At 42.9% G+C, this 23,897-nt stretch overlaps 1 protein-coding gene and 2 long non-coding RNA genes across 4 annotated transcripts in view; 1 reads left to right on the top strand and 2 right to left on the bottom strand.

Moving 5' to 3' along the window:
• Nucleotides 1-664: 664 nt before the first annotated feature.
• LOC106561106 (uncharacterized) lies at nucleotides 665-5,985 on the top strand. 2 transcript variants are annotated; one of them, XR_006757156.2, is made up of 4 exons: nucleotides 665-4,467; nucleotides 4,925-5,024; nucleotides 5,316-5,387; nucleotides 5,618-5,985. It is a non-coding gene; the product is annotated as an uncharacterized LOC106561106 (long non-coding RNA). The 2 variants fall into 2 exon arrangements; XR_001318724.3 differs by having other exon boundaries at nucleotides 666-4,467; nucleotides 5,622-5,985.
• Nucleotides 5,986-6,357: 372 nt separating this feature from the next.
• On the bottom strand, nucleotides 6,358-7,237 carry LOC145858620 (uncharacterized). Its single transcript, XR_014379084.1, has 2 exons — nucleotides 7,101-7,237; nucleotides 6,358-6,870 (listed from the first exon to the last, which is right to left on the bottom strand). It is a non-coding gene; the product is annotated as an uncharacterized LOC145858620 (long non-coding RNA).
• Nucleotides 7,238-11,712: 4,475 nt separating this feature from the next.
• LOC106560828 (partitioning defective 6 homolog alpha) overlaps nucleotides 11,713-23,897 on the bottom strand; it is a 39,753-nt gene continuing 27,568 nt past the window's right edge. The window contains exon 3 of the mRNA XM_014124171.3: nucleotides 11,713-12,662. Coding sequence (XP_013979646.1) covers nucleotides 11,761-12,662 — 902 coding nt within the window. The 3' untranslated portion in view covers nucleotides 11,713-11,760. The remainder of the gene's footprint in view (nucleotides 12,663-23,897) is intronic.

The following is a 23,897-nucleotide window of genomic DNA, read 5'->3' as shown; positions in this document are numbered from 1 at the left end:
CAGTTACCTGTGTGTTATTTATATATATATATATACACAAATATCCAATACAGTAAATTAGGGATACAATGTATATTGAAAGCAGGTGCTTCTACACGTGTGTGTGTGTGTGTGTGTGTGTGTGTGTGTGTGTCACCAGATCTCATCCCAATTGAACACTTATGGGAGATTCTGGAGTGGCGCCTGAGACAATGTTTTCCACCAACATCAACAAAACACAAAATTATGGAATTTCTTGTGGAAGAATGGTGGCGGTTCCCTCCAATACAGTTCCAGAAACTTTCCAATCTATGCCAAGGCGCTTATATAGTACCAGTCAAAAGTTTGGACACACCTACTCATTCAAAGGTTTTTATTTATTTTTACTATTTTCTACATTGTAGAATAATATTGAAGACATCAAAACTATGAAATAACACATATGGAATCATGTAGTAACCAAAAGAGTGTTAAACAAATCAAAATAGATTTTAGATTCTTCAAAGTAGCCACCCTTTGCCTTGATGACAGCTTTGCACACATTCTCTCAGCCAGTGTTGCCTGGAATGCTTTTCCAACAGTCTTGAAGGAGTTCCCACATATGCTGAGCACTTGTTGGCTGCTTTTCCTTCACTCTGCAGTCCAACTCATCCCAAACCATCTCAATTGGGTTGAGATCGGGGGATTGTGGAGGCCAGGTCATCTGATGCAGCACTCCATCACTCTCCTTCTTGGTCAAATAGCTCTTACACAGCCTGGAGTTGTGTTGGGTCATTGTCCTGTTCAAAAACAAATGATAGTCCCACTAGGCGCAAACCAGATGGGATGGCAAATTGCTACAGAATGCTGTGGTAGCCTTGCTGGTTAAGTGTGCCTTGACTTCTAATTAAATCACTGACAGTGTCACCAGCAAAGTACCCCCACACCATCACACCTCTTCCTCCACGCTTCACGGTGGGAACCACACATGCGGAGATCATCCGTTCACCCACTCTGTGTCTCAAAGACAGCGATTGGAACCAAAAATCTAAAATTTGGACTCATCAGACCAAAGGACAGATTTCCACCAGTCTAATGTCCATTGCTTGTGTTTTTTGGCCCAAGCAAGTCTCTCTTTCTTATTGGTGTCCTTTATTACTTGTTACTTTTCAGCAATTCGACCATGAGGGCCTGATTCACGCAGTCTCCTCTGAATAGTTGATGTTGAGATGTGTCTGTTACTTGAACTCTGTGAAGCATTTATTCGGGCTGCAATCTGAGGTGCATTTAACTCTAATGAATTTGTCCTCTGCAGCAGACGTAACTCTGGGTCTTCCTTTCCTGGGGCGGTCCTCATGAGAACCAGTTTAATCATAGCGCTTGATGGTTTTTGCGACTGCACTTGAAGAAACTTTGATAGTTGTTGACATTTGTATATTTGGCAATTGTTTTTTTTTTTTTTCTTTAGTACTACACCTACTATTCGTATTGTTGTTGCTTTCATTGTTTTTATGTGTATCACTTCGCTTTGGCAACATTGACCTTGTCATTCATGCCGTTAAAGGTTCAATGCAGACTTTTTCATCTCCATGTCATTTCTGGGTAACAATTAGGTACCTAACTGTGATTATTTTCAATTAAAATGGTCAAAAATAAACTAAAATAGCTTTTTAGTAAAGTGGAAATTCTTAAGACTTTTACTATAATTGTCTGGAAGTGGGGAGGGGAAAAAGTAGCTGTTATTGGCAGAGAGATTTGGAACTTTCTTTCTTATTGGTCAATAAACAAAATTCAGATGTCACCAACCCACCAAAACAGCTTGTACACTAAAAGGGCATTATCATAACTTTCACAATTTCAATGTATTATTCCAACCTCAGTGTGGAAATATAAACTAACTGTACAAAACATTAGGAACACCTTTCTAATATTGAGTTGCACCCCCATTTGCCCTCGGAACAGCCTCATTTCGGGGCATAGACTCTACAAGGTGTCAAAAGCATTGTACAGGGATGATGGCCCATGTTGACTCCAATGTTTTCCACAAAAACATAACATACGCACTATACACATGGATTTTGTGTTATAGATACGTGCTGGTAGTAGAGTGTGGCCTGAGGGCACACACTTATGTGGCATGTACACTAGCAAGCGGTAAATTGACGAGTTCAGCTTAGACCGCCCATTGTGACTCGCTTGTGGGCGTGCTGGCAGCATAAAAACTCAGCAAAAAAAGAACCGTCCCTTTTTCAGGACCCTGTCTTTCAAAGATAATTCGTAAAAATCAAAATAACTTCACAGCTCTTCATTGTAAAGGGTTTAAACACTGTTTCCCATGTTTGTTCAATGAACCATAAACAATTAATGAACATGCACCTGTGGAACGGTCATTAAGACACTAACAGCTTACAGACGGTAGGCAAATAAGGTCATAGTTATGAAAACTTACGACACTAAAGAGGCCTTTCTACTGACTGAAAAACACCAAAAGAATGAGGCACAGGGTCCCTGCTCATCTGCGTGAACGTGCCTTAGGCATGCTGCAAGGAGGCATGAGGACTGCAGATGTGGCCAGGGCAATAAATTGCAATGTCCGTACTGTGAGATGCCTAAGACAGCGCTACAGGGAGAGAGGACGGACAGCTGATCGTCCTCGCAGTGGCAGAACACATGTAACAACACCTGCACAGGATCGGTACATCCGAACATCACACCTGCGGGACAGGTACAGGATGGCAACAACAACTGCCTGAGTTACACCAGGAATGCACACAATCAGTGCTCAGACTGTCCACAATAGGCTGAGAGAAGCTGGACTGAGGGCTTGTAAGCCTGTTGTAAGGCAGATCCTCACCAGACATCAACGGCAACAAACGTCGCCTATGGGCACAAACCCACCGTCGCTGGACCAGACAGGACGGGCAAAAAGTTATCTTCACTGACGAGTCGTGGTTTTGTCTCACCGGGGTGATGGTCGGATTCGCGTTTATTGTCGAAGGAATGAGCGTTACACCGAGGCCTGTACTCTGGAGCGGGATCGAGGTGGAGGGTCCATCATGGTCTGGTGCGGTGTGTCACAGCATCATCGGACTGGGCTTGTTGTCATTGCAGGCAATCTCAACGCTGTGCGTTACAGGGAAGACATCCTCCTCCCTCATGTGGTACCCTTCCTGCAGGCTCATCCTGACATGACCCTCCAGCATGACAATGCCACCAGCCATACTGCTCGTTCTGTGTGTGATTTCCTGCAAGACAGGAATGTCTGTGTCCTGCCATGGCCAGCGAAGAGCCTGGATCTCAATCCCATTGAGCACGTCTGGGACCTGTTGGATCGGAGGGTGAGGGCTAGGGCCATTCCCCCCAGAAATGTCAGGGAACTTGCAGGTGCCTTGGTGGAAGAGGGGGGTAACATCTCACAGCAAGAACTGGCAAATCTGGTGCAGTCAATGAGGAGGAAATGCACTGCAGTACCGTAATTTCCGGACTATTAAGCGCACCTGAATATAAGCCGCACCCACTGAATAAAAAAAAAAAGATTATTTTGAACATAAATAAGCCGCACATGTGCCTACCGGTACATTGAAACAAATTAACTTTACACAGGCTTTAACGAAAGAAAAAAAATAGGCTTTAACGAAACACGGCTTGTAACAAAAATAAATAGGCTTTAACGAAACACGGCTTGTAACAAAAAATAAAACATTTGCAGTAAACAGTTGCCTACCAAGAAAGTCATTGCTCCAGACCAAGCTCCCGTGCAGCAGCTCTATTTCCTTTTCCAACAGCCAGATCAATCGCCTTCAACTTGAAAGCTGCATCATATGCATTTCTCCGTGTCTTTGCCATGATGGTGACAAAATGACTACCGTAATCAGAATGATGGGAAGTTTGAGCGCGCTCGATTTAATCTAAACAGTAAACAAAACAGTTGTTTGACCTTAACCCGTTCGGCAATTTCAAAAAACTGAGCACGTCACAGAATGTGTTTTTTAAATTTTATTTATTTAATTTGAAAGCGGGAAAAATCCATATATTAGCCGCTTCATTGTTTAAGCCGCGAGGTTCAAAGCGTGGGAAAAAAGTAGCAGCTTATAGTCCGGAAATTACGGTACTTAATGCAGCTGGTGGCCACACCAGATACCGACTGTTACTTTTGATTTTGACCCCCCACTTTATTCAGGGTCACATTATTCAATTTCTGTTAGTCACATGTCTGTGGAACTTGTTCAGTTTATGTCTCAGTTGTTGAATCTTATGTTCATACAAATATTTACAGATGTTAAGTTTGCTGAAAATAAACGCAGTTGACAGTGAGGACGTTTCTTTTTTTGCTGAGTTTAGTAGCACATTCGATTGTGCGTCAAGAATTCAGCATAGCCAGTTTGTATGAAGGTCTGGTTATTAAATGGGTAAATAGTTCAATAGTAATATGCTCCAAAACGCTCTGTTGACAAACAAACTTTGCTGCCCTGTTTCCAATTGTCCACATGGCTGGGAGAACCTATTCAAGTAAGTCAATACATTTTGAAAATGTAAAAAAAACGATGTTTTATTAGCTAACTAGCTAAAGTTACAGTACAGGCTAACTCAAATGAGCTGCTAAATGAGCTAACTTAGCTAGTTGGCTAGCTAGCTATCTAACCAAATTGACATACTGTATAGATATATAGCTAAGTTAATGAAATATCACCAGCTACCTAACTAAATATTAGCTAGCTATCTTGATGTATTTATCACTGTAAAAAACAAACTCCAAATGCATTTGTAGGTAGCTAGCTAACAGCCATGGAGGAGGGTGAAAGGATAACGTTAACATTAGTAGTCCCAACTTTCAAAGTGAGAAAGTAGGCTATTCTGGATAGGGTAGGTACTAGTAACATAATAATAATAACTAGTAACATAGATAATAGAAACATAATATTCAGTGCAGTGTAATTTGAGTATAATGAAGTCTGTTTCTTGTGAGGTTTTCTGTCCTGATAAAGAAGGCTATGAAAGCCTGTCTACAGATGAAGAGGTCTCAATGAAGAGCAGTGGTTCTCAGTCCTGGTCCTGGGGACTCAAAGGTGTGCACATTTTTGTTTTTGCCTTAGCACTGCACAGCTGATTCAAATGGTCAACTCATCATCAAGCTTCAAGTGGTATTTATGTATTCATTTGTGATGCTATATTGTTTGTCCTCGTGTGTCCGTTCATGTTTTTCAGCATAAAGTACTCTGCAGCCACTTAGTGTAGACACCAGATGAGGCCACACACATAGATTAATGTTGAAAACACTCTTTAACAACCTTATTTTCTCAATAACAGTCTCTCTCCTTCACTTCATCCCTCTCTCCCCTTCTCCCTAAATCCTTTAGGTTATATCAGCTGTGTCGGTGAACCCCTCCCGCATCTGAACTGGCTACATAGAGGACACAGCATGACCATAGGTGAGAGGTCACTTGGTCAGGTCAACAGGAAGTATTATTAAAGAGATGCTTTACATTGAAATACAGATAGAGAAGCAGTAGTCCCAGAGTTAATGATCCAAGGCCAGTTTTGCATTTCACCTCCTGATAATTATGATGACTGACAGTGTTACAAATTTTTTTAAACACAAGGCTTAAACATGCTATTTCTCTCCATCGGTCTCTCGTCTGCGGGTATGTTTTGATGTGAGAGAGGACGCCAACCCCCAGTCCCGTCATCGCCACCTCACCCGCTCTTAAAATAACCTTCGGGCCAACTGGGAGCCCATGGCTGGTTAGGAGACACCACTAGAGACACTATTATGTAATTGTGATGAACTGAGAGAGTATTAGGGTAGCACTGTGATTCATTAATCATATGCTGTCTTCCCTGCTCCTCTGTTCTTACCTCTTTCCCTTTCTTTTACACCTTTCTCGCCACCTCTTTCTTCCTCTGTTTTTATAATGCACAACAGATGTGCATTGAAGTAAAGATTGAATTTATATTCATAATATTTATAATGCATGTATTTATAACACTTGGATAATGAACTTCCAATAAAGCATTTCACATTCTCTACTGGTTGAAATTCTCTCATTTGATGAAATACTACACCTATCCTGTGTTTATCAGATCAATGCAGATTAAGGAAATTAGATATCGAAATGAACTTGTTTTAGAGTATTTACATGATGCATAGGATGTGTAGTTTACTGTTTTTAAAATTATATTTCTGTATATATGAATTACAAATCAGCCTTTAACTAGTTAAATCATGTTTCTAGTCTATTGCATAGTTACAATGTGTAACCATTGATGTCCCAGGACCAAGATTGGTAAACACTGTTGACGTGTATAATTGTAGTACATACATGCAGACACAGCATCATTCAAAGACTGGAATTTAATACTCCTGGTACTGGATATGACTGAAAAATTATCTCAAAGATATTCATACCTGAACTGCACCTTTATTTGCCAAGGTAGAGTACATGATCAGTGAATATATTAAATGTACAGGCTACAATGTTGGGAATCACATGCATGGTAATAACTACATGTATATACGACTTGCATCTTTGGCACAAAGTTATATTATAATCTACTCAACCCATAAGCTTCATTGTCATTCAGACTGTTTGGAAGTTGATACAACTGGCTATGATAGCTGAAGTTCTGAACTAATGTGTATACCAAACGTTTTAGGGTCCATACACAGATCGGCTACATAGCTAACTACACATCAATAGGCATACAGGTATTTTTATCCTCCACTGCACAATAAGCAAGAAAATAGTTAGCTTGCTACGTTATTTCATCTATCTGCATTGCATGGGAAATATCAGCAAGGCAAGCTTACAAAATTGTACATTCAATTTGCAGTAAATGCTTTAGCTAGCTAGATTCTTTATATCCACTGTTTCACAAGACGACAGCCTGGTTTGCTGGTTGTTTCAGGAGTCTCTGAAACATTAAACAACCAGAATTACAATTTCATATTCATGTCACAACACCCATAAAGATTGCCGGCTAGTTGGCTAATGTTAGCTCGTCAGCTAGCTTGCTAAATCGCGATTATCGTAAATTAACTTTATGATTGAAAAAAAAAAGTATAATCGTTTGTCTCGACATTAACATATTCCTGTCAACTGTTCATTTCTTGCATGATTCGTTATGACGTTATAATCACTTACATTTGCTTCCATCCTAGTGTTTTTGTCAGCCATCTTTGCTGAAGAAAGTCTTCAGCCTTGGGTCACATAGCATCAAATTCGTCATGGGAACCACTCGATATGATTGGTCATCGCCCAGCGGTCGCCGCTGGTGATTTGCATTAAGTTGGGAAAAATGTATGTTTCGCACCGCCCGAAGGTCCCCCGCCCTCTCCGCTTCTCACCACTTTCCTTCCATTGAAATTAATGGGAAGCAGTGTTTCACCACATGCCATCTTATGCTAGTGTACATGGGCCGTTAATGTGTTGTGAAATTTGGTATAATTTTCTTAATTTTTCTGGACCCCAGAAAGACTAGCTGCTGCCTTGGCAGCTAATGGAGATCCATAATAAATATTCATACAAAATACAAATACAGTTGTGTCAAGTTGGCTGGATGTCCTTTGGGTGGTGGACCATTCTTGATACACATGGGAATCTGTTGAGTGTGAAAACCCCAGCAGAAATGCAGTTCTTGACACACTCAAACTGGTGCACCTGGCACCTATTAACATATCTTGTTCAAAGGCGCTTAGATCTTTTGTCTTGCCCATTCACCCTCTGAATGGCACAAATATACAATCCATGTGTCAATTGTATAAAGGCTTACAAATCCTTCTTTAACCTGTCTCCTCTCCTTCATCTACACTGATTGAAGTGTATTTAACAGGTGACATCAATAAGGGATCATAGCTTTCACCAGGTCAGTCCATGTCATGGAAAGTGTATATAAAACACAGAAAAGTCACGTTTTTGACTGCACTGGGCCTTTAAAGCATATTGAGATAAAGTTAGTGAGAGAGAGAGAGAGCGAGAGAGGTGGGGCAAGGCCAAGGGTAAAGGATTCAGAGTGAATTAGGCCTATGCGACCACAAAAAAAACATCTAAATATTGTATTTTTTAAAATAATATTTTATTATAAGATGTAATTTCACAAACAGCATATCTCTATATGACATTCACAGTATTGTACACCCTGACCGATCAGATTCATATAAACACTTTGTTCCGCTGTTTGGTTCCCGGTACTCAAAGAAATAGAAATGTCCTCTCTAGGATTCTCATATACAAATAAAAGTACAAGAATAAGAAAAATACTCTCCATATTTTACACATTTATAAAATGTTCTTTTCCAACAAAATCTCCCAGTGAATCAAAAAAAATCCCTTGTTTATATAATTCTTCATTTGTATCTATACATATACAATTACATACATGAAAATATTATTCAGTACAGTACGTGGTAGCTTTTCTGTTATAGGTTTCTGTAGGTAGATTAAAAGACCATACTGTATCTGTGAAGGTGATTCTCTTGTATTTTCTACAAGGATGTCCAAGGACTATGTACTTGTGTTTCTTGGTTTATAAAGAGAACAAGCTTTAAAAATGCATCTTATGATGGCCTCTTTCAATAGATAATTGCCCCTCCCCTCTTATCAAAGTGAACATCTTCATTCTCAGGTTAATTATTGTATCATGCTACCTGGCTGCCACCTGGTGCAACAGTGCCGGTGACCCATACAACTGCAGCTCTAGTAAAACAATAATGACCAGGCCATAGGAGGTCTTCATGCTCTGCTGGTTTTGTTGTGTCTTATTGGTCAATTCAATAATCTAAGTCAACATTAAGATGGGGAGTTAATAAACTTGTGTTATTCCAGTGTTATTCCACTTGGTTCCAGATTGAGTGCTGACCTACACCTACATCATGTTCATGTAAAACACAATATTGTCCTTCTGGTGTGGTAGGTCATCTGATGCTCCTGCTGTCTCTGTGATTCACTCCAGACATAAAGACACAGCCAGAAACAGACACAGCCCATCAACTAGCCTGGAGGTCGTGGGCATTGTTAGCTGTGAGGGCCGTCAGAGTTTTCCTTCAGTCCAGTACTAACAGAGGGTCAGGGGGCCCTTGTGTTCAGGTGTAGTGAGGGTCAGAACCAACAACCATAAGCTTTGATAATTTTTTTTAACCCCCCTTTCTCTCCCAATTTCAATTACGATCTTGTCTCATCGCTGCAACTCACTCGGGAGAGGCTAAGGTCGAGTCATGTGTCCTTCGAAACATGACCTTCTTAACACCCGCCCGCTTAACCCGGAAGCCAGCTGCACCAATGTGTCGGAGGAAACATCGTTCAACTGACAATCAAAGTCAGCCTGCAGGCGCCCGGCCTGCCACAAGGAGTCACTATAGCGCGATGAGCCAAGTACAGCCCCCCCGGCCAAACCCTCCCCTAACTCGGGCGACGCTGGGCCAATTGTGCACCGCCATATGGGACTCCCGGTCATGGCCGGTTGTGACACAGACTGGGATCGAACCCAGGTCTGTTGTGATGCCTCAAGCACTGCGAAGCAGTGCCTTAGACTGCTGCACCACTCGGGAGGCCAAGCTTGTAGATTTTAGACCGTCTGCCTCACAGCTCTCACTGCAAGATGATACCCAAAGCCTCAAAAGTAAGAGGAACTCTCTCCTCCTTCCCTCCCCATGCTCCTCTGGTTTAGATATCAAGAAGGGAGTTAATTGTATGAACAAGGTCCCAATGTGCAGAGCTCTAGGCTTTTCAAACATGAAAGGAATTTCCTTATTTTACACAAAAACACGGCAGTCACAAGTGGGCCTGTAGACAGCTGGGTCTATAAGAGGCCGTGACCTTCTGGAGCAACAGCACTCCATGTTATTTCTGTTGTGTTCCCCCTCTGTCAAATTTTCAGGGGAGAGAAACCTTGTCCTGAAGGAAAATGGAATTGGTTTCTCTAAAAGCAAGACAGCAAGTCTGCCAGGGAAATTCTCCAGGATCTAATGTTTCATCCTGGGACCTCTGTATCTCCAAGCAACCCCTGACTTCACTGAAGCAGAGACTATGAGAGGGGAATACAAAGCCAAACCACCTGACTATGTTTTAGATTAGGAAAGTGTTTGGTGGCTGTAAAGTAAATAAAAGACGGTGGTATTCTCTTGAAGGTGGTTCTGAGACAGATACAATTGGTTAGATATACTGCTATAATGCATCCCCATTCCCCACGTCAGTGTGTAAACTTTGCCATTATCTGAAAGTCAAATAAATATGATGTGCCTCTACATCAGGAGACAGGGGACCATATTTCCCTCCTATTTCCTATACTAACACCATGATGATTAACAGCCCCATTACATATTTTCCTAGAAAAAAAGAGTATGATATGCCATAACTTTGTGTATCGAATTGTAGTAGGGATGTTCAGAAGGGAGACATGGATCAAAGCACACATTGTAAAAGCCTCACTTGACTTTGTTGTGTTGTGTGTACAGTAATACCATGACATTCCTCCTGGGGATGAGCAGAGGAAGAACGGTATGTTTCGAGATGTGCTGTATGTGAATCCAATTCACAATGACTTCTGATCAGAGGAATAAAAACAAAGACTGTCTATTATATTGACAAGATATTTGAGTGAACACTAACAATGGAAATACATGTCCTCAAAGATGCGGGGCAAGATCAGGTGGGACCATTCTAGCCAATAAGCGGGCAGATATACTCGTGTGAACAACAGACCATAGAGATAGATAGAGGACTCTTTGTATTTGTGCCACAATAGGCTATCTCCAATTTAAAGTAGTCAATTTTCTTCATTGGCTTATTGCCTCCAACTCATAAAAATCCCAACCCAATTTCTACTTTAAAATGGTGGAAGCCCTCAATGGCAATGTCCATGGTAAAACGGGTTATATCCATGATGAGTCCTCTACCTATCTCTATGACAACAGGCACTTCTCCGATATAAAGTCGTTTTTGAGTAAGTTGCCAAAACGCCACGTGCGTCCACTTATATCAGTGCATTTGTAACAACCTAACCATTACGAAATTTCTATTCGATAAAATAAGCCTAACCTAGGAAATTAGCAATTGCATTTTTTGATGACCAAATTCAACACTTATGCACCTTCATACAAAAATTCCTCACTTTGTGGGCTTATTTTCGTGGACAGATTTTGTAAAACCTCTCGCGTCGCCTATTCCTCTCTGATAAAAGCTATTGTCAGCTAAACAGGCGAACAACCAGCAGCACAGCACAATCAGCAATGATTGGCACAGTCACAGAAGAGAACACACTGTTTGGACATGCTGAGGAAGTATTGCAGAATACAGGATGAGCAAAAGAAAAGGGCTGTGTTTGTTAATGTCCCACACAGACAGACAGATAACATTTCACATTCTGTCTGCTTCTCCTTCTGCCAATCTTTACCTTTGCACTGACACCCAACGGCACTGTTTAGAATTGAAGTGAGAGGTGGTCTTGTTTGAAAGTAAAATATAAGTGATAAACATAAGGCGAGTTGTGCGGAAAGCCGTAAGGCACTTCCATTATGGTGGTGGTGACAGCGATCATCATGTGTTTTGTAGTAAGTAGGCATCAGGATTCACACTACACTGACCACTGAGTTCATTACATGACGACTGCTGGTTCCACAGTGTTGAGTTGCATGGAATACACATCAGATGCTTTTAAGGTAAAGCCATCATCATTGCCTTTATCATTGTTGTGAGTTGTTTTCTGTTATGAGGTAACAAATTGTTGTTTTATGTTCAGATAAAGTTCATCATGTGTTGATTTTCTCCAATTGTGCATGTTTTGTCTTCTGTTATTAATGTCCAGGTTTTACAGTGTGATGATGTTTCCATCCTCTCTCATGCTCTCCTGGCTGCTGCTGGTCTTGGTGGGGCTGCCGTTGTGTGTAGGAGTGGTCAGGGAGCTCAGGGAGGCCTTGCTGTCTGACAGAGAGCCGCAGCTGGGCAGGGACATGCTCTGGGGGAGGGGCCGTTGCCCTAGTGACGAGGTCAATGGAGACTCTCTGTGGCTGCCGTTACCGTTGGACACACAGCGATGGGGCAGGTAAGGTGGCAGGCTGTCAGTCTCAATGATAAGGTCTCCGTCCTCATCGCTGTCGCCCTCCGCCACGCTGTTACTGTTGCTATGGTGACTGACACTCTGAGAGGCAGTGCTGGGGGCTGAGTCGTGGGAGAATGCAGAGCCTACAGATCCAGAGGAGCTGTTCCCCCCTGCCGAGACCTTGCTTGCCCGGGGCACCACGTTGTTGCGCTGGTTGGCCGGCTTCACCGTCACGATCAGGTTGTGGCTGTTGGCCACCATCATGTCTGTCACCTGGTCCAAAGATTTGCCGGCCACATCAATGCCGTTGACCTCAAGGATCTCATCGTTGACCCCCAGCAGTCCTGTGCTCTCAGCCAGGCCTCCACGCACCAGCCGCGAGATGAAGACACCAGGCACCTTCTCCACACCCTGAGGTGTGACCCGCATGCTCACCCCGTCCCGAATATAGAAACCCAGGGGCTTGTGGGTACCGTGCTTGTGCAGGCGGACACGCCGGTGTGTCTCGGGCAGGATGTCGACATCGATGATGGAGGAGATCTGGCGGAAGTCCTGGGGAAGGCCAATCATCAGGCCTGGTTTGGTCTTCTGCTGAGCCGGGCGCAACCCTGCCAGGCCTTTTTTCCTCCTCTGCAGGGAGTTGGTGGCAAAGACCACAGGCTCATCCACATCTACAGGACAGAGAGAGGCACAGACAAAAGCCATGTCAGACAAAGACATAAAATGACAAGGCAGCACCAGGGTCTCAGTTCATTCCAAATATGAACCATCAAATAAATGGTAGTATGCTCTGAGACAGTAAGGGCATTATGTTCAAGATGTCAACAGGTAACTTGGGGGTAAGACATGGGTTAAATCTGGTCAGTTGGAGAGTAAAAAGAGGGGAAACAGCACATGTTTTAAAATCTCCTCTAATCTTTTCTAATGCCTCCGTCTGTCTTTCCGTGTGTAAACCGTCAAGCCCTAACTTTAAGATGTGGAGAAAGTTCACCTTTCAACTCTCAAGAAGGAAGTCTCATTTCCCTACTATACAAATACACCTATTGATATAGAATGCAGTGGTCTCACTTTATCCTGCTGTATTTTTCTTTTGGCTTTTCTCTGGGGGATTCGTTAAGATCAAATATTCAACCATACAGGCCCTGTGAAGTTATATACTAATTTCTATGATGTCAACAATCTGAACTGAGATTTTCAAAAACAGTGAGTCACTATTCCACTGTTTTCATAGTTACCACTCCCAATACCTCTTAACCCATTTCTCCTCTGTCTCTGTCTGTCCGTCCCTCACACACACACACACACACACACACACACACACACACACACACACACTTTTTTTCCTCCACCTTCGGAGCTAGAAGGTTGAGGGTTCGAGACCTGCTCCCTGCCTGTTTCATTACAGTATTCTTTATTGGGGTTGGTGGATGTTTATCTATTTATTTATTTCACCTTTATTTAACCAGGTAGACTAGTTGAGAACAAGTTCTCATTTGCAACTGCGACCTGGCCAAGAATAAAGCAAAGCAGTTCGACACATACAACAACACAGAATTACACATGGAATAAACAAAACATACAATCAATAATACAGTAGAACAATACAGTAGAACAAGTCTATATACAGCATGTGCAAATGAGGTAGGATAAGGGAGGTAAAGCACTAAATAGGCTAAGTTGGCGAAGTAATTACAATATAGTAATTAAACACTGGAATGGTAGATGTGCAGAAGATGAATGTGCAAGTAGAGATACTGGGGTGCAAAGGAGCATGAGGTAGATTGGATGGGCTATTTACAGATGAGCTATGTACAGGTGCAGTGATCTGTGAGCTGCTCTGACAGTTGGTGCTTAAAGCTAGTGAGGGAGATATGAGTCTCCAGCTTCAGTGATTTTTGCAGTTTCTTCCAGTCATTGGCAGCAGAGAACTGGAAGGAGAGGAGGCCAAAGGAAGAATTGGCTTTGGGGGTGACCAGTGAGATATACCTGCTGGAGTGCGTGCTACGGGTGGGTGCTGCTATGGTGCCCAGTGAGCTGAGATAAGGCGGGGCTTTACCTAGCAGAGACTTGTAGATGACCTGGAGCCAGTGGGTTTTGCGATGAGTATGAAGCGAGGGCCAGCCAACGAGAGCGTACAGGTCGCAGTGGTGGGTAGTATATGGGGCTTTGGTGACAAAACGGATGGCACTGTGATAGACTGCATCCAATTTGTTGAGTAGAGTGTTGGAGGCTATTTTGTAAATGACATCGCCGAAGTCGAGGATCGGTAGGATGGTCAGTTTTACGAGGGTATGTTTGGCAGCATGAGTGAAGGATGCTTTGTTGCGAAATAGGAAACCAATTCTAGATTTAACTTTGGATTGGAGATGTTTGATGTGAGTCTGGAAGGAGAGTTTACAGTCTAACCAGACACCTACAGTCGTGGCCAAAAGTTTTGAGAATTATTAATTTCCTTAAAGTTCGCTGCTTCAGTGTCTTTAGATATTTTGTCAGATGTTACTATGGAATACTGAAGTATAATTTCAAGCATTTCATAAGTGTCAAAGGCTTTTATTGACAATTACATGAAGTTGATGCAAAGAGCAAAGAGTCAATATTTGCAGTGTTGACCCTTCTTTTTCAAGACCTCTACAATCCGCCCTGGCATGCTGTAAATTAACTTCTGGGCCACATCCTGACTGATGGCAGCCCATTCTTGCATAATCAATGCTTGGAGTTTTTCAGAATGTGTGGGGTTTTGTTTGTCCACCCGCCTCTTGAGGATTGACCACAAGTTCTCAATGGGATTAAGGTCTGGGGAGTTTCCTGTCCATGGACCCAAAATATTGATGTTTTGTTCCCCAAGCCACTTAGTTATCGCTTTTGCCTTATGGCAAGGTGCTCCATCATGTTGGAAAAGGCATTGTTCATCACCAAACTGTTCCTGGATGGTTGGGAGAAGTTTCTCTCGGAGGATGTGTTGGTACCATTCTTTATTCATGGCTGTGTTCTTAGGCAAAATTGTGAGTGAGCCCACTCCCTTGGCTGAGAAGCAACCCCACACATGAATGGTCTTAGCATGCTTTACTGTTGGCATGACACAGGACTAATGGTAGCGCTCACCTTGTCTTCTCCGGACAAGATTTTTTCCAGATTCCCCAAACAATCGGAAAGGGGATTCATCAGAGAAAAGGACTTTACCCCAGTCCTCAGCAGTCCAATCCCTGTACCTTTTGCAGAATATCAGTCTGTCCCTGATGTTTTTCCTGGAGAGAAGTGGCTTCTTTGCTGCCCTTCTTGACACCAGGCCATCCTCCAAAAGTCTTTGCCTCACCCTGCGTGCAGATGGACTCACACCTGCCTGCTGCCATTTCTGAGCAAGCTCTGTACTGGTGGTGCCCCGATCCCGCAGCTGAATCAACTTTAGGAGACGGTCCTGGCGCTTGCTGGACTTTCTTAGGTGCCCTGAAGCCTTCTTCACAACAATTGAACCGCTCTCCTTCAAGTTCTTGATGATCCGATAAATGGTTGATTTAGGTGCAATCTTACTGGCAGCAATATCCTTGCCTGTGAAGCCCTTTTTGTGCAAAGCAATGATGACAGCACGTGTTTCCTTGCAGGTAACCATGGTTGAACAGAAGAAGAACAATGATTCCAAGCACCACCCTCCTTTTGAAGCTTACAGTCTGTTATTCGAACTCAATCAGCATGACAGAGTGATCTCCAGCCTTGTCCTCGTCAACACTCACACCTGTGTTAACAAGAGAATCACTGACATGATGTCAGCTGGTCCTTTTGTGGCAGGGCTGAAATGCAGTGGAACTGTTTTTGGGGATTCAGTTCATATGCATGGCAAAGTGGTACTTTGCAATTAATTGCAATTCATCTGATCACTCTTCATAACATTCTGGAGTATATGCAAATTGCCATCATACAAACTGAGGCAGCAGACTTTATGAAAATAAATATTTGTGTCATTCTCAAAACTTTTGGCCACGACTGTAGGTATTTTTAGTTGTCCACATATTCTAAGTCAGAACCGTCCAGAGTAGTGATGCTGGAAGGGCGGGCAGCGATCGGTTGAAGAGCATGCATTTAGTTTTACTTGCATTTAAGAGCAGTTGGAGGCCACGGAAGGAGAGTTGTATGGCATTGAAGCTCGTCTGGAGGCTAGATAACACAGTGTCCAAAGAAGGGCAAGAGGTATACAGAATGGTGTCGTCTGCATAGAGGTGGATCAAAGAATCTCCAGCAACGCGAGAGACATCATTGATGTATACAGAGAAGAGAGTTGGCCCGAGAATTGAACCCTGTGGCACACCCATAGAGACTGCCAGAGGTTCAGACAACTGAGCAACCTTGCGCTGATTGAGAGCAGAGATTGCTGGGAACAGGAGAACAGTACTTCAGAACCTGCCCCAGAGACAGACAGATAGACAGTCAGTCTGAGAGATGGAGCAGGGGTAGTGTGGTATGTGTAAGGACACAGTGAGGATTTCCATACCTCTCAACCCCTACTGAGGGGTCAGAGGTTGTGAAAGAATCAGATTGCATACCAGTCAGATGAATCACCGCTTCAATCCCCACTGTTTACATTAAACAGACAAGACAGCCTAGCTCTATCATCACACCCACCTGACACATTCTCTGGTGTGACAGAAATAAACAAATGTGTTGTTTTTAGTGCTAGCTGGCAGGTAGCAGCACAGGGAGGAACCACTCAGGGCTCTGTTCTAAATGTGAAGCGACACTTGCTGGGGAGGAGAGAATATTTTAAGTTATTTTTAAACTGCGGAGAAGGATGTGCTGTGTGATCCTGTTTCTCAGAAAGAAACGGAGGAGAGGTCTGGATGTGGTTATGTGGAGCACTGCCTGCTGAGAGGGTGAAACATAGGAAGTCATCAACAACTTAGAGAGGCCATGGCAAAAGAAAGAGAGCTTTTCCCACACCCTGTTTGGTTAGAGCTTTGGGAGATCACTGTATGACTAATGTGTATCATGGAGGACATGGAGTGGACATGATCCTAACATTCAACACCGGTAAAAGCACACTTAGCTAGTGGCTAGTAATGCCAATAGGTTTTATGGATGACAACAAACAGATTTGACCAAAGCCACAGGCTGTTGTATGAAGGGATGGATAACATTGAGATTTGATGTATATCCAGGCTCAACTAGAGGGCATGAGACATAACAAGTGGGTGACAGTTGTGAACCCTGACCTCAACACTATTAAGTGAAAACAATCATCTGGTCACAACAGAAAAGCTCTTCCAACATGGAGAATAGACAGAAAACCCAGTATATTCACTGTATATACAGTATATATGCCAATACTATAAACATTTGCCAGTTCTGGAAAGTGTGTGTGGTACAGTTTACATTTATCTGTATGTTTGTTAATAACATACAGTTGAAGTCGGAAGTTAACATACACCTTAGCCAAATACATTTAAACTCAGTTTTTCACAATTCCTGACATTTAATCCCAGTAAAAATTCCCTGTCTTAGGTCAGTTAGGATCACCACTTTATTTTAAGAATGTGAAATGTCAGAATAATAGTAGAGAGAATGATTTATTTCAGCTTTTATTTCTTTCACCACATTTCCAGTGGGTCATAAGTTTACATATACTCAATTAGTATTTGGTAGCATTGCCTTTAAATTGTTTAACTTGGGTCAAACATTTCGGGTAGCCTTCCACAAGCTTCCCACAATAAGTTGGGTGAATTTTGGCCCATTCCTTCTGACAGAGCTGGTGTAACTGAGTCAGGTTTGTAGGCCTCCTTGCTCGCACACTCTTTTTCAGTTCTGCCAACAAAGTTTCAATAGGATTGAGGTCAGGGCTTTGTGATGGCCACTCCAATACCTTGACTTTGTTGTCCTCAAGCCATTTTGCCACAACTTTGGAAGTATGCTTGGGGTCATTGTCCATTTGGAAGACCAAGCTTGCGACCAAGCTTTAACTCCCTGACTGATGTCTTGAGATGTTGCTTCAATATATCCATATAATTTTCCTCCCTCATGATGCCATCTATTTTGTGAAGTGCACCAGTCCCTCCTGCAGCAAAGCACCCCCACAACATGATGCTGCCACCCCCGTGCTTCACGGTTGGGATGGTGTTCTTCGGCTTGCAAGCCTCCCCCTTTTTCCTCCAAACATAACGATGGTCCTTATGGCCAAACAGTTCTATTTTTGTCATCAGACCAGAGGACATTTCTCCAAAAAGTACGATCTTTGTCCCCATGTGCAGTTGCAAACCGTAGTCTGGCTTTTTTATGGCGGTTTTGGAGCAGTGGCTTCTTCCTTGCTGGGCGGCCTTTCAGGTTATGTCGATATAGGACTCATTTTACTGTGGATATAGATACTTTTGTACCTGATTCCTCCAGCATCTTCACAAGGTCCTTTGCTGTTGTTCTGGGATTGATTTGCACTTTTCGCACCAAAGTACGTTCATCTCTAGGAGACAGAACGTGTCTCCTTCCTGAGTGGTATGACGGCTGCATGGTCCCATGGTGTTTATACCTGCGTACTATTGTTTGTACAGATGAACGTGGTACCTTCAGGTGTTTGGAAATTGCTCCCAAGGATGAACCAGACTTGTGGAGGTCTACAATTTATTTTCTGAGGTCTTGACTGATTTATTTTGATTTTCCCATGATGTCAAGCAAAGAGGCACTGAGTTTGAAGGTAGGCCTTGAAGTACATCCACAGGTACACCTCCAACTGACTCAAATTATGTCAATTAGCCTATCAGAAGCTTCTAAAGCCATGACATCATTTTCTGGAATTTTCCAAGCTGTTTAAAAGGCACAGTCAACTTAGTGTATGTAAACTTCTGACCCACTGGAATTGTGATACAGTGAATTATAAGTGAAATAATCTGTCTGTAAACAATTGTTGGAAAAATGACTTGTGTCATGCACAAAGTAGATGTCCTAACTGACTTGCCAAAACTATAGTTTGTTAACAAGAAATTTGTGGAGTGGTTGAAAAACTAGTTTTAATGACTCCAACCTAAGTGTATGTAAACTTACGACTTCAACTGTACATGTTTGTGTGCCTGGGTGGGTTTAACTCAAGTGTTTGTTTGTGTAGGTCTGTTTGTGTAGGTCTGTTTGTGTAGTTCTGTTTGTGTAGTTCTGTTTGTGAGTGTTCCACAGTCCTTACAGAGCTGTAGTCAGCCCTGCCTCCCTCCCTGTCCACCTTCATTAGTTTTATTGTCTGGACCCCCACAGAGAGCAGAGCAGCCTCTGTTATTAAACCCACTCATAGGCTGGAGGAGGCGGGCTGGAGGGTGAGCCCAACCGGAGAGCACGTGGGGGGCTGGGTCAGGAGGAAGGAAGGGATGGGGTCCAGGGTTACAGACCAGGAGGGTTGGGTCTGCTCAATGATCTATAGTAGGTGTCAATTATTTTTTTTTAAAGAGCCTGCAGTACAGGGAGCACTGCAATACCTTCTGAATGATGCTTCCTCTGCACTGTGCACAATATCCCCACAGAGAGAATGCCAGAGTTCATTACAATGGTCTGTAAATGAGTCCTGACATAACAGCTGACTCACACAGACATACAGGTTAACAGAGATTGAGGGCAAGACCACAGCTACTGTCTATAGAGGAAAGGGGGAAATGCCTGCTACTAGAAATAACCCATCTGGAGTAAAATGTCTCTATAACATCCAATTTCCCCTTTTTCTAAATTTCAATATCTACTTCTCTTTCCCGCTCTCTCCTTCTCTCCCTGGTGTCTGTGCGGTTGTATCGGTACACAGTGTAAGCATTGCCAGCCCAGGGGTCTGTGTGGTCTAAGAGTTCTACTGGGCTGAGCTGTATTATTGACCAACTGGGCTATAATGTGGTTTAATGGTGAGTGAGATCAGAGGCTAATGTGCAGAGTGGCTAGCTACAGAGATACTGTCTCCCTAGTGTAAATGTCTAAGTGTGTGTGTGTGCCTGCATTAGTGCCGATGTAAAGAGGAACCATTGAAACCATCCCTTCACCAGGTCCTGTACCATCTATACTCCCACTTATCTTACAAAGGAAAGAACAAACACACACAAAACAATGTACACATTTCTAGGTATACCTGTATGCAGAGCCTGTATTATACACAGACAACTTGGAAAATCTTTGCCCTGTGGTGAGGGGTTGTGGGAGGCTCCAACACATTCCAGAACAAACTGCTCTGATCTCCTAGCAACGTGTTCCCCCTGTGCTTCCCTCACTATAACAAATGAATCAACTACCCTCCTCTCTAGATCATGTGATCTCTGTAGGCTACTGCATGAATCACCTGACTCATGTTATACACTGCATTACGTTACTGCAGCACAGGAGAGAGAAAATACCTGTTAATAACCAGCGTCAAGAGGTCAATTCACTTCTGAATAACCGCTGACATCTTACATATCCTTGAGCATGTTGAGTTTAATACCATCATTATTTGCAACAAAGCGGGTATTATAAAAGTGAGATTGTTGCATGTGAAAATCAAGACAAGGCAGTCACTAGATTGAAACACTGAGAAGAAGGGCTGAGGTGGGTGGGTTCAGTAGCACTGGGCCTTAGGGGAGGACATTGAAGTGAAGCCAGCAGTGGAGAGATGGGCTTACAGTATTCATGACTCTACCAGAATTGGAAATAACTATAATACAGCTAGTCGTCTGCAGCCTTCAGGCATAGACACTGCTGATCCTCTCAGACATCTCAAACCTCGCCCACTGGGTCCTATAGAAATGCTGCTTTACCCCACTTCCACAAGAGCCTCTCTGACTCTCACACACACAGAGGACAAGGAGCAGAGGGGTTGAGAGAGTGGGAGTGGGAGAGACAGAGACACAGAAAGACCCATCAATTTACCTCCTGCCCTTGTCTAGCCTATAGTGACAGATCTCTCTGTGCTGCCATCCATGCTAACCTGGGAGGGTGTCCCCAGAGAATTCACTGTGTCCCTGTCCTCAGGACCTGGGGGAGGGGGTTGGTCTGCCAAGGAAAGCTACACAGAGAGGTGTGTATTAAGTATCTATGGGTATGGAGTCAACATCTGTCTCTCTGCTCAGCCATAAGCTGATTCTGCTGCCTCTTTCAAATAAAATAGGGTGAAAAGGGCATTTGAACTGGTTTAGTTTGCCTCCATGTTGATACAATGCCTTCTTGTCTATAGTTCAGACAGACATGCTATTGCAGAATATGATAGCTTATTGACAGTGGAGTTACACCTCAGTGCTGTGTTATTGCAGTGTAACAGCTTATTGGTTGTGAATTTGCACTTCATAATGCTGTGTTATTGCAGAGTGTAACAGCTTATTGACTAGCTATACATCACAATGACAGGTTATTACAGAATAACAGATCTCACTGACTGACTGACTGACTAGCTGGCTGCAGGTGTTGTAAGGCTGCTGAAATCTAGTTGCTTATTTCTGACCATATATACAAATATTAAAAATGTCATGCATTTTTCTGCAGCACCGTTAGCCTTTTTTCTATTGTTTACGACCAGTTGGCACTACTCTGTATTGAGTGAGAACCCACCACAGCTGGGATAAGTAGTGTTGAGTTTAGCACTATTTTAGCTGTCTGGTTTCCTTTGAGGAAACAGCTGATTTTACGCTCTAATCAGACAGACAGCAATCGTCCAATGACTTAGTAACTGTTCCGTCACATCACATAAATGTGACTGGGAGAGTCCTGCCTTCGGGGCAAACATAGGCACTACTACTTCCTCTTGCCCTGACACCAGCCATGCTGGTGGGTCACAGAGGGGTAGGTTGTTTCTTCCTCACCCTCATTGTTCTTGTCTCCTTCATTCTAGATTATGAAAACGATCATCACCATGAACACGGGTCCCACTCTGAGCTCATTGTCCTACCCTGGCTGTCATGCTGGCCCAGGCATGCTTTCACATGAATTATTCCAGAGTGAGCAGGCCAGGCAGTGGAATGGAAAGCATGGCCTGGCAGAACCAGCACCAGCGAGCCCCCGTTCTCCAGGGTAGGGGGTTTGAGTGATGGACACCTGATGCTGCCAGCAGGAAGCAGATCAGAGTACTGTGGATGCATCTCTTTGGCACCACATCTCCTGGATCCCCTTACAACGTCTGGCCACTGGCCGCATTGCAGCGCTGCTCCAAGAATAAACTATTCCTGTAGCAACATTCCAACAGCTGAGCTCTGTTGTTCATCAATGTTCAGATAGGAACATCTTTAAAAATGTTCTCCAAATAAAGATCATATATAGGATCCAGGAGTTATATTAATCCTGTGATCTAACTAGGAAAAACTCTAGTACTTTAGAGTTTTATCCTGGTCAGGGCCTGTATCCACAAAGCATCTGAGAAAAGTTCCTAGGAATCCTGTTCAAACCTGTTCAAAAGTGGCAATCAGCAGTTGATTTTTTTTTTGAAAGTGTCCTCCCTGCCCAAGTTTCTGTAAAAAGCTGATGGATGGGGCTGGAGAAATGTAACCCCTCTCAAATTCATAGGCAGAGCTATGGATGCAAGGACTGACCATCCATGATATCGACATTATAGTTTCAACCATGTTTTGAGGCTATATTGTGTTTCACGAGGTATTTATAAGTTGTGTTTTTCAAGCATCAATGGGTACATTCTAAAAATGGATGTAGCAACTCCAGATTGCCCCTTTAAGACAAAAGAAAGCTCTCAGCTCAGAGTAGGTTTAAGGATGATCTTAAGATACTGCTCAGACGAACTCTGAGCCAGGAGGAAAATCAACTCAGAAAAGTTTATCTCAGCTGGTCATCACGGCAGTTTGAGGTACTGCAAAGGAAAGATAGTGATGACGCTCATTGACATTGTTTTAAATGATTGGGAATAACCAATCACGATGAAGTATGGCCAGCTGTGAAATGTATGGCACACAAACCACGGTGAATGTGACTGTACATAAAATGTTGCAATGGTAAAATATTTTATATAATTTCTGACTGACACAATCACTTTGCCTACTGTTAATTCTTGCCTAATTTGTTGGAGTGCCTAATATATATTTTTTGGACCAATTCTGATATTTGGAATAATGTGATAGGCACATGAATCATATTGGTTGTTAAGAGGAATTTTGATAATATCACACACTCGTCACTCCCGTTTAACAACTCTACATTTCTTTGGCACAGTGGGCTAGGCATCAAGTCACTTGCCGATAATATTGCATAAAATATTCGAAAGGTCTATCATTTTTACCAAACACATTCAAAGTTAACATCGGCCCAAAATGTGTTCAATTACCCAATTTAGGCATATTTTTTTAACAATGGGATATTGCGCTCCCAATGGATAACTTGAAATAGCATGATGTAGGTTAATTAAATAATTGAAATAATAAAGTGATAATTTATTAACCTAGTGGTTATAAGTAGCTATCATGTGAATTAGGCCTCGTGAAATCATATCTAAAGAGATATTGTTGCATGTAGGTGTAGATTATTTATTGGTTAATCATATAGAAATATCAAAACATTCTTTCAACAAGTCCAAAGCAATTGCCTGTCTATAGCGCAGAAACCACTGTCTTGCTGCCTGATTCGATTTTTCAAGACACCTGCTGGTAACTCTTAACTGGTTAAGCTCATGAGGTTTTAAAATGAGGTTTCCTCTCATGACTAAAGAGGCTTCATGCATAGCTTTTATTTAGACTCAGTAGGAGTAAAATGGCTCCATTCTCAGCACTTACAACCAATGTTCTACTCTGAGATGCTTTGTGGATACAGCCCTGGTCACAAGGTAAAGAAAAACTTGCCCTACCCATATAGTCTGACTGACCTCCCCAGCCAGGTTGGGGGGACCACGCTGCCCCTGTCCTGAACCTGGAGGCTGAAGCCCTGCCATATGGTCACCATGATAACACCCCACTGTTTCCATCACATGTAAACAGCAAGAATGGGTCTTCCCACTGCCATCT

The sequence above is a fragment of the Salmo salar genome, chromosome 10 (genome assembly GCF_965601325.2).
Source record: "Salmo salar chromosome 10, fSalSal1, whole genome shotgun sequence".
NCBI classification, from domain to species: Eukaryota; Metazoa; Chordata; class Actinopteri; order Salmoniformes; family Salmonidae; genus Salmo; species Salmo salar.
The sequence above is the reverse complement of the archived record's forward strand: the minus strand, read 5'-3'. Positions and strand labels throughout refer to the sequence as shown.